An 11,830-nucleotide genomic window follows, 5' to 3' on the forward strand; every position below is an offset into this window, starting at 1 on the left:
CCAGGTGATGTGGATGCTACTAATTTGAGCTAAATTTGCAGCCACTTCGAGTAAATGAGCTCTTCTAATTTTAGAAACAAAGCAGAAATTCTGGGAAGAGTCCCACTTGGGATAAGCAGATACTGAAAAGAGTAAAATTATTTTTTTTTTAATTTGCTGTGGCTTACAGGGGTCAAAGTTATAAATCAAACAAACAAAAACTATTCTCTTACGAGCAATATCATCTCTTCTCCCAGCTGACCCCCTGTTGTTTTCCTTTGAATGTAGACATGGCTGTGGATTGATCTGGAGCTTCACAGGCAGGTCTTCGGAGGTCCCTGGGAAGGTCGAGGACCCATGCAGTAGTCACAAACTTGCTTACAACTGCAGGATTATTTCTTACTGCACTGCACCCATCTTGTACAACATTTCACATCCTCTTGGTGCAATTTTTTATTGCACCTGCTGCTATGCCAGTGGGGTCAGCCCAGGCTGCAAACAGCTTCATGTAGGTGCAGCCTAGCAATGCTTCGCTTTGGGTCTCAGCCCTGGGCTGCTGGTCTCTCGCTTCCTGCCATTGGTATTCTCTGACTCTTTGCACACTCAAGCCAAAGTATGGAAAGCAAAGACCTCATACCCATGAGGCCATTCTTAATAAGAGGGAACTGAGCTGATGGATAAATATTTCCTCTTTTCCATTCCTAGGTGGGCAATTCTGGCTTTGCAGTCATATGTCTGCTCAAAATGTCCTACGGGATTATTTATTGCCCATTGAGGTGTCCAACTAAGTAACAACTCTTAGCATAGTCTGTTGCTCCCTCCCTGTTCACCCCAGCCCCACCCCTCACTCCTCCTCCCTGGAATCATTTCTCAAATAAACCCACCTGCACTCAAGCCTTTGTATCAGGCTCTGCTTGTTAGGGACCTCAGGCTAAGACACTTACCTGCACCCACCTTCCTCCTTTCTCATCTTTTGGAGATTGATGCAAATCCAAAGATCCAAGGTGGATATGGACATAGGAAATTTGGAGTGTCTGCAAAAGGGAATGCTGGCCTTTATGGGCTTCTGATTGACACTAAGAAATGAAAATATCCATCGGCGATCCATGAAAGTGGGCAAGAAGAGCTGAACTAACCCCTCATCTGCCACCCTCCCTGGAAAAGTACCTTGAACTTCACCGACTGTTTCCATCAGAGAGAAGCCGTTTATTGGCCCAGGCAGATATCAAAAAGGTTTGGAGTTTATCTGTGCTCACTAGTACTTATATCCCAAAAGTATACCCTAGACTTTGTTTTGGTTTAAGGAACAGGTATCTATATCAGAACTCAGGGTTTCCTGGGTGACAGTGATGCCAGAATCACCTGTACCTGGCTTTGCCCTACACAGGAGATGCCATGCAATCGTTTTGGCTTTTTTAGCCTCTGAAACTTCTAGAGCTGTATAATAAGCTAGTTCAGTGTTTCCCCAAAACTGCTTTGTAGATTGACTGCTTCAAAATCAGTGAGGGAGCTTTTTGCCTTTTTAAAAAATATTGTGACCAAATATATATATCATAAAATTTACCATTTTAACAATTTTTAAGAGTGCAATCCAATGGCATTAAGTGCATTCCCAGTGTTGTACCACCACTCTCTATTTCCAAACCTTTTTCTTACCCCAAACAGACTTTGTAACCATGAAGCAACTCCCCATTCTCCCTGCCCCAACCCCCTGGTAACCTCTAATCTACTTTCTGTTGCCTATTCTAGATACCTTGTATAAGTGAAATCATACAATAGTTGTCCTTTTGTGTCCTCATGTTTCATTTAGCATCATGTCTTCAAGGTTCAGCAGCATTGTAGCTTATTTCAGAACATTGTTCCTTTTTATGGCTGATAATATTCCATTGTATGGATATATCATCATTTTATTTACTTATTCATCTGTTGATGGACATGTGGGTTTTTTTCCCTTTTGGCTACTGAAAATAATGCTGCCGTGAACATGGGTGTGCAAGTATATGTTTGAGTCCCTGCTTTCAATACCTTTGGGTACACACCTAGAGTTGCAATGGCTGGATCATATAATTCTACGTTTAACTCTTAAGAAACCACGACATAGTTTCCACAGCAGCTGTACCATTTTACATTGCTATCAACAGTATGCAAAGGTTCCAGTTTCTCCACATCTTTGCCCACCTTTGTTGTTTTCCTTTTATTCCTTTATAATAACCTTCCTAATGGCTGTGCCCACCTAATGGTAGTGAACTGGTGTCTCATTGTGGTTTCACTCTGCCTAATGCCTGATGGGGAGCTTTTAAACAAATGCACGTTCCTGAGCTCTACCTCTGGAGATGTGAGTTGGGTCTGAAGTTGGGAATATGGACCCAGGACAGCCTTCCACCCAGTAGAAATCTGTGTTTGTAATTCCCCAAACTGTTAATCTGGTCTCTGCACATCTCTTGATGCCTTCTAGGGAAGCCCATTCCATTTTTATACTTTTATGTATTTATCTTCTAATCAGAATTTGTATAATTTATAGCCACTGACATAGTCGTGTGTGGCATGTTCCGTGCCTTAGGAGTGCCATTCCCTCACCTCCACTTCACCTGATTTCTTCACTGTATATCTCTTCCCTTTAGAATCTTTCTCAGACCATTCCCACAGCCAGGCTGCATCTGGTGAGCTTTCTCTGTGCTCCCATAGCAACTTAAGGTTCCTCTATCATGGTGTTTATACATGTGCCGTAACTTCCTGTTTACTTGTCTGTCTCCCCTACAACACTCTGAGCTCCTTGAAAGCTCACAGCTGTCTACAACACTGTTCACTGATGTTTCCCCACTGCCCAGTGAATAAAGTAGGTCCCCAACAAATGGCAGTGAATGCATTTGTTGAAAAACATAAGCCCTGCAATAAATGCACAAGAAAACATTTTGGGGACTCTTTGGCATATAATAAGTTACGCTTGCTAACATTAGGAGCTCCTCAATAAACAAAAAAGAGAAAGAATTTATTAAAACCTAGACAATTCTTCACATCAGATGATGGAATCCTGAACCATTAAGAAATAGCATCTGTCAGCACAGGGAGCTGGAGTGGCTGCACAATTCTTTCTCTCTCCACTCTTCTCCCTCCAACAGACTTCTTGCAAGGATATGCAATATTTGTCCAACCTGGACTTTCTGTGTGCTAAAGAAAAATAAAGCACCTTAGGGTGCATTTAAACAACCACAGAGTTATATTTTTACTTGTGCATTTTACCTACAGCATTGGAAAAAGTAATTTTGTCTCAATTAAAGTAGGTCTTTTCAACTGCTGACACATGTTTATAGAGCATCTGGATATAATCTGATTAGCATCTGGTGTAAGGCTATGAGATACTATCTCCTGAGGTCTCCCATGGAGAAGGAAAGGCATAAACTTGTGCTCAGTTGGACAATTCCAGTGTTGACATCTGCTGTGGGGTCAAGACATCTGGGCCTCCCATCCTCCAGCACATTGCCAGAGTTCATCTGGACAGAGAGCATCACCCCAAACTCTCAAGGTCCCACTTTAATTGGAGCCGAAAACCAGTGTCAGCACTCTGGCCAGTGGGAGAGAATCCTAACATTCTCCTCTCCTCTGTTCCTCTGCACATGTTACAGCCGGCATTGGAATGCATCACACACATCTAGAGAAGGAAAAGTATCAATAATTGATATGCCTCTCCCTGCCCCAGCTGCAAACATTGCCAGATCTTTGGTTTATGTATTCCCCATTCACCTTCAATTTGCATCCTCAGATAAAGTTGCATAATACATCCCTTGAGAATTCCCTTCCTGTTTTGGGTTTTGGTTGTCTTTGTTTTGTTGGTTTGTTTCATTTTGGAGGCAGAGCTTTAAAGGAAATAGTTTCATGAAGTTGTATTTTTTATTTGGGTTTTAGTTTTTGTTTTAGAGCAACAGAGCTGGCTTCCCAAAATATAAACAAATGTGTATCCTCTCCCACAAGTGATCAATTATTGATGTTTGATTAATGCATATAACTGAATTGGGGATGGAAAAGCAGCAACCTCACATTCATTACCCAGCACAGAACTGCTGAACTGGGAAGGCATAAAAAGGCCATTCTGTATAAGAAGGGAGGGGGAAAGTGGGGAGATGCTTTTAGGCATTGATAAGTGGCTAGCTGGGCAGGATCTGATATAATCCTCATTCATAATTTTTTGTGCTGAATTTGGAGAGAGAGGGCAGCTTGTAAATGTTTGGCTGAGTCTCATGCACTCTTTACCTATTTAAGTTTCATAGGCCCAAACACACTTATTTTAGTGATTGGAGAAATAAATATTTACAGAGTGCCTCTAAGATGTCAGGCACTGGATTGTATGCCAGGCATACAGAAGGGAGCATCTGTCCTTAACACAGATGGAGTCTAGTAAGGAAGACTGGCCGTCAGAAATGATCACACACATCAACATAGTGTCCTGAAATGTGGGAAGGTTGGGCCCAAGAACATAGGGCCCAAGAAACATGGGGGTGAGGAGGCTCTGCATAGGTGGTAAGGAAAGGCCTCTCTGAAGATGTGACATTCCAGCTGACACATGGAGTTATCAGCAGTTGGAGGAAGAGAGTTCAAGGCAGAGGGAACAGCCTGTGCAGAGGAGGGAAAGAGGCTGGCACATTCAAGGAATTGAAATAATGCTGGTGTAGGTAGAGCGAAGAATGAAAGCAAGAGGGTAGAGGATGGAACATGGAAGGAGGAAGGAGTAGACAGTGCCAAATCACACAGGTATTCCAGGTCTTACTAAAGCTTGTGGTCTTGTCCTAAGGACAATGGAAGTCATTGAAGACATTTAAATTGGGAAATACAGTATAATTCAATTTAGAAACAATGGTTGGAGAGTGAATTGTAGGGAACAATAACAGAGCAGGGAAACAAGTCAGTAAACATGGAAGAGAGTGCTGATTGCCCACCTAATAACCACTTTTCCTCTAAAACTGATCCCTCATTCTAGTTGGTGACGTGATTATATCTCCCAACTCCCTTGCAGCAAGAGAGAAAGAAAGGAACAAATGATATACAAAGCAATCAGAAAACAATTAACAACACAACAGGAATAAGTCCTCATGTATCAGTAATAACCTTGAATGGAAGCAGATTAAATTCTCGACTTAAAAGATATAGACTGGCTAAATGGATTTTTAAAAAAAACCCAAAAACAAAAAGTCACAACCCAACTATATGCTGCCCACAGGAAACTTACTTCACCTGGAAAGACATACAGACTGAAAGTACAGGGATGAAAAAAGATATTTCGTCCAAATGGAAACCAAAAGTGAATAGGAGTAGCTATATTTATATCAGATAAATCAGACTTTAAGTCAAAAACAGTAAAAAGAGATAGATAAGGTCATTGTATAATGATAAAGGGATCAATTCAGCAAAAGGATATAAAAAATCTTAAACATAAATACACCAAACGCTAGAGCACCCAGATATATAAAGCAAATATTAACAGAACGGATCTAAAGGAAGAGATGAACTCCAAAACAATAATAGTTGGGGACTTCAATGTACCTCTCTCAGCATTAGACAGATTATCCAGAAAGAAAAATCAACAAAGAAACATTGGATTTAAACCGCCCTTTAGACCAAATGGATCCAACGGACATTTACAAAACACTTTATCCAACAGCTGCAGAATATACATTTTTCTCATCACCACATGGCACATTTTCCAGGATAAATCATATGTTAGGCCACAAAATAAGTATCAACAAATTTTTAAAAGTCAAAATAATATCAAGTATCTTCTTAGAACACAATGGAATAAAACTATAAATCAACAAGAGAAACTTTGGAAACTGTACAAATACATGGAAATTAAGCAACATGCTCCTAAATGACCACTGGGTCTATGAAGAAATTAAGAAGGAAATAAAGAATGTTTGAAACAAATGAAAATGTAAACACAACATGACAAGACCTATGGGATATAGGAAAAGCAGTACTAAGAAGTTTATAGCTATAAACACCTACATCAAAAAAGGAGAAAGATTTCAAATAAACAACCTAATGATGCACCTCAAGGAACTAGAAAAGCAAGAACAAATGAAACCCAAAATTAGTAGAAGAAAAGAATCATTAAAGATCAGAGCAGAGAACCGCGGCCTCGGTAATATTCAAGTTGCATCCGTAGAATGCGCCCGCGCAGCTAAGAGCCCGGCCAGGCGGAGCTGCGGCGGGAGCTAGGACTGGAGGAAGGGACCCCATGCGGAAACACTGTGGAGGAGGGAGCGCGAGAATGTCTGCCCTAGCTCTGCCAGCCTTGAGGTTTTTGAGACATGAATCCTTCACTCTTCCTGGCTGCCTTTTGGTTGGGAATAGCCTCAGCTACTCCAAAACTTGATCAAAATTTAGATACGCAGTGGTACCAGTGGAAGGCTACGCATAGGAGACTATATGGCACGGTTGATAACATCTGAAACTGTTCAGAGGAACTCTAGAGAGAATGGTCCTTGCTGTTGTGAGTTTGTAGTCAGAGACTAGCTTCTAGGGGCCAGCTCTTACCAATAACCTAACGAAATAAACAATTCCCAGAAGAATCAAGCCATCTTTGGCTATGGTTTCTCTTCCATCTTTGTCTGCAAATCCAGTTGGTGAGCATGGGTTGGGTTTTAGGTAGAAATAAAGACCATCAGTTATATGTTTGCCTCTACAATGAAGAAGGATGGAGGAGAGCAGTGTGGGAGAAGAATATGAAAATGATTGAACTGCACAATGGGGAATACAGCCAAGGGAAACACGGCTTCACCATGGCAGTGAACGCCTTTGGTGACATCGTGAGTGTGGTATGGATTGCTGAACTCTGGGCTTCTTCTCTTCAGTTCTTTATCAAAATAATCTCTTGCTTTGCAACATTTTATTTACTTTTCCTTGAAGACCAATGAAGAATTCAGACAAGTGATGAATGGCTTTCGAAATCAGAAGCACAAGAAGGGGAAAGTGTTCCAACAGCCTCTGTTTCATGAGGTCCCCAAATCTGTGGACTGGAGAGAGAACGGCTATGTGACTCCTGTGAAGAATCAGGGTCAGTGTGGTTCTTGTTGGGCTTTTAGTTCAACTGGTGCTCTTGAAGGACAGATGTTCCAGAAAACTGGCAAAATTGTCTCACTGAGTGAGCAGAACCTGGTGGACTGCTCTCGGCCTCAAGGCAATCATGGCTGTGATGGTGGCCTGATGGACTTTGCCTTTCAGTATGTTAAGGAGAACGGAGGCCTGGACTCTGAAAACTCCTATCCATTTGTGGCAAGGGATGAAGTCTGTAAATGCAAGCCTGAGAATTCTGTTGCTAATGACACTGGTTTTGTGGATGTCCCTGTTTGGGAGAAGGCTCGGATGAAGGCAGTGGCTATTGTGGGACCCATTTCTGTTGCTATTGATGCAGGCCATATGTCCTTCCAGTTCTATAAATCAGGCATATATTATGAACCAGAGTGTAGCAGCAAAGACCTGGATTACGGTTTCCTGGTGGTTGGCTATGGTTTTGAAGGAACAGACTCAAATAACAATAAATATTGGCTTGTCAAGAACAGCTGGGGTCCAGAGTGGGGCTGGAACAGCTATGTAAAAATAGCCAAAGACAGAAACAACCACTGTGGAATCGCCACATCGGCCAGCTATCCTACTGTGTGAGCTGATGGACGGTAATGAGCAAGGACTTCAGGACAGCATGTCTGGGGAATTTTATCTTAAAACTGACCCAACCCTTATTATGTAAGATAAAACACTTGAATCATTGTGGATCCAAGTTGTGATTTGAATTCTGTGACATTTTTATGAGGGTAAAATGTTACCACTACTTTAATTACTGTTATAAACAGCTTTATGATATCAAGGCTCATTGCTTAATTCTAAGACTTTTGAATTTTCACCTTTTAAAAAGATGTATAAAACTTTATCTTTTAAAATAAATTTTAATTTGTTAAGTAAAAAAAAAAGATCAGAGCAGAGCTCAATGAAACAGAGACTGAAAATACAATACAAAGGATCAACAAAATGAAAAGTTAGATTTTTGAAAAGATAAGATCCAAATAAACAAAAGTAGAAATGAAAAAGAAGACATTACAACTGGTGCCACAGAAAATACAAAAGATCATCAGAGACTATGATGAACAACTATATGCTAACAAACTGGAAAACCTAGAGGAAATGAATAAATTCCTGGACACATATAACCCACCAAGATTGAACCAGAAAGAAATAGAAATCATGAACAGACCAATAATGAGTAATGAAATTTAATCAGTAATAAACAGTCTGCCAACAAAGGAAAGCCTGAGACTGGATGGATTCATGGCAGATTCTACCAAATGTATAAGGAACTAATACCAGTTCTTCTCAAATTATTCCAGAAAGTTGAAGGGGAGGGAATTCTTCCTAACTCATTCTACGAGGCCAGCCTTAACCTGAGAACAAAGCCCAACAAAGACACAACAAAAAAAGAAAACCACTACCCCTCATGAACATAGATGCAAAAATCTTTTGCAAAATACTAGCAAACTGAATCCAAAAACACATCAAAAAGATAATACACTAGGATCAAGTGGGATTTATCCCAGGATTCAAGGATGGTTTAACATATGTAAGTCAATAAACTTGATATATCACGTCAACAGAATGAAGAACAAAAACCATATGTTCGTCTTGAGAGATACAGCAAAAACATTTGATCAAATTCAGTATCCCTTCATGATAAAAACTTCCAACAACTAAGCATAGAAGGAACATACCTCAATATATAAAGGCCATATATGACAAACCCACAGCTAATATCATTCTGAATGGGGAAAAGTTGAAAGCCATTCCCCCACTAACTGGAACAAGACAAGGTTGCCTACTTTCACCACCTCTATTCAACATAGTACTGGAAATCCTAGCCAGAGAAGTCAGGCAAGAGAAAGAAATAAAAGGTATACAAATTGGAAAAAAGGCAGTTGAATTTTCCCTCTTGATATGATCTTATATTTTTAAAAACCTAGAAATTATACCAAAAAAACTCTTAGAACTGATAAATAAATTCAGTAAAGTCATAGGATACAAAATCAACACACAGAAATCAGCATTTCTATACACCAATAATGAACTAGTTAGAAAAGAAATCAATAAGTCAATCCCATTTACAATAGCTACAAAAAAAAAAAAAAATACCTAGGAATATTTTTAACCAAGGAGATAAAAGGCCTCTACAAGGAAAACTTAAAAACATCAATGAAAAAAATTGAGGACAGAAACAAATGGAAAGATACCCCATGCTCATGGATCAGAAGAATCAATATTTTAAAATGACCATACTACCCAAAGCAATCTACAGGTTTAATGCAATCCTTATCAAAATACAAATGACATTTTTCACAGAAATATAAAAAACAATCCTAAAATTTGTATGGAACCAAAAAAGAGCCCTAACAGCCCAAACAATCCTGAGCAAAAAGAACAAAGCTGGAGGCATCATAGTACCTGGCTTCAAAATATACTACCAGGCTATAGCAACCAAAACAGCACAGTATTGGTATGAAAACAGACATGCACACCAATGGAACAGAATAGAGAACCCAGAAATAAATCCACATATTTATGGTCAACTGATTTTTGACAAAGTTGCCAAAAACATACAATGGGGAAAGGACACCTCTTCAATAAATGGTGCTGGGAAAATGGGATATTCATATGCAGAAGAATGAAACCAGACCCCTATCTCTCACCATGTACAAAAATCAACTCAAAATGGACTAAAGACTTAAATGTAAGTCCTAAAACTATAAAACTAGCAGAAGAAAACATAAGGAAACACTCCAGGTTGTTGGTCTAGGCAAAGATTTTACAGCTAAGGCCCCAAAAGCATAGTCAACACAAACAAAAATAGTCAAATAGGACTATATTAAACTAAAATGCATTTGCACAGCAAAGGAAACAATCAAAAGAATGAAGAGACAGCCTGCTGAATGGGAGAAAATATTTCCAAACCACTTATTCAACAAGAGACTAATGTTCAGAGTATACAAGGAACTCAAATAAATAAGCAAAAACCCCCAAATAATCCCACTAAAAAGTTGGCAAAGGATGTGAAAAGAAGACACACTAATGACCAAAAGATATATAAAAAAATTCAATATTACTAATAATTTGGAAAATCCAAATACAAATCACAATAAGATATCAACTCACCCCAGTTAGAATGCCTATTGTCAAAAAGACAAAATAACAGACACTGGCAAGGATGCAGAGAAAAGAGAGCCCTCGTACTCAGTTGGTAAGAATTTAGATTAGTATAGCCATTATGGAAAACGGTATGGAGATTTCTCAAAACAACTAAAAATAGAACTACCGTATGATCCAGCAATCCCTGTACTAGGTATTTATCCAAAACAAAGGGGGTCAGAATATCGAAGGGATGTCTGCAGCCCCATGTTTTTTGCAACACTTATTCACAGTAGCCAAGATATGGAATCAGCCTAACTGTCCAACAGATGAATGGATAAAGAAAAGATGATATACATACATGATGAAATACTATTCACCCATTAAAAAATGAAATCCTGTTCTTTGCAGAAAAATGAATAGAACTTGAGATCATTATGTTAAGTGGAATAAGCCAGGGACAGAAAGACAAATATCACATATTTTCACTCATATGTGGAGGCTAAAAATGTTGATCTCATGGAGATACTGAGTAGAATGATAGTTACTAGAGATTGGGGAGGGAGTGGGAGCTGGGGAGGAAGAGAGGTTGGCTAGTGGGTACAAACATACAGTTAGATAGAAGGAATAGGTTCTAATGTTCCGCAGCAGAGTAGGGTGACTATAGTTAATGAAGATACATTGTATTTAGTATATTTCAAAATAGCTAGAAGAGATGATGTGAAATGTTCCCAACACAAAGAAATGATAAATGCTTGAGGTGATGAATACCCTAAATACCCTGAGTTGATCATTGCACATTCTATGCATGTATCACACTATCATATGTACCCCATAAATATTTATAAATATTATATACCAGTAAACTTTACAAGAGTTCATATAAAAATCTAGATTGGGTGGGGGGGATTCTCTTGAAGATCTGACAAGACTGGGGCCCTGTTTCTACTAGGCAAGAGAGTTAGCTGGATTTGAGTGGTAATTGCCCCACTTGTTTGCCCACACCCTCAGCCGCTCACCCATGCTGATGTTTCTGTCTGGCCCCAGGGGGAACTTGAGTTTGCACCCCCCACCCCACCCCCACCCCCGACCAAAGTGCTCTGCTATCATGACAAATGGCCAATGGGAGGCTCCCTGCGCTGAGACTCTCTGAGATTAGAAACATGGAAACCAAGTGTTAATTGCTTTGGGAGAATGCAATGCAGACAAATTAGGATAGAGGCTCTGTTGAGGTTAGGCTTGAGGCTGGTGGAAAATGGGGCCAGGAGGGTACACAGAAGCCAAACTGGGAAGACTGTGTGGGTTAAGCTATGAGGTTTGAACTGTTTCCAGAAAACCCTGGGAAACCATGGAGCATTTTAGTCGTGAGAGTCCCTTAATTAGATATGTTTTCAGATTTTCACTTCGAAAGCTGAATGAAGAATGAATTGAAGGAGACTGTATTTTTGTTGTAAATAAATATAATTACCATTTTGTACCTAGCTTTTACAAAGTTTGTACATATTTTTTTTTTTAATTAGGCCTTCACAACATGGCAGGTGCCACACATTATATATGTTTATTTTACAGGTAAGGAGACTGGAGCTCAAAGAGCTGGCGAGACTTGCCCAAAGTCACATTCTAAGTGACAGAACCATGATTTCTAAGACCAAAGCCCAAATGAGTTTCCCCTAGGACTCAATTTGCAAGACAA

General features: G+C 39.7%; 1 protein-coding gene across 1 annotated transcript; it reads left to right on the plus strand.

The window, feature by feature from the left end:
- Positions 1-6,662: 6,662 nt before the first annotated feature.
- On the plus strand, positions 6,663-7,722 carry LOC123623512 (procathepsin L-like). The gene is made up of 2 exons (XM_045530690.1): positions 6,663-6,779; positions 6,880-7,722. The coding sequence occupies exons 1-2, from the start codon at positions 6,696-6,698 to the stop codon at positions 7,630-7,632; spliced, it is 837 nt and encodes a 278-aa protein (XP_045386646.1). The 5' UTR covers positions 6,663-6,695; the 3' UTR covers positions 7,633-7,722.
- The last annotated feature ends 4,108 nt before the right edge of the window (positions 7,723-11,830 follow it).

This window comes from Lemur catta, chromosome 18 (assembly GCF_020740605.2).
Source record: "Lemur catta isolate mLemCat1 chromosome 18, mLemCat1.pri, whole genome shotgun sequence".
In the NCBI taxonomy this organism is placed as follows: Eukaryota; Metazoa; Chordata; class Mammalia; order Primates; family Lemuridae; genus Lemur; species Lemur catta.

Coding starts and splice junctions, on each gene's coding strand:
- LOC123623512 (XM_045530690.1), top strand. CDS start 6,696: ATGAAAATGATTGAACTGCACAATGGGGAATACAGCCAAGGGAAACAC. Junction 6,780..6,879: donor TGAACGCCTTTGGTGACATC/GTGAGTGTGGTA, acceptor TTTTCCTTGAAG/ACCAATGAAGAATTCAGACA.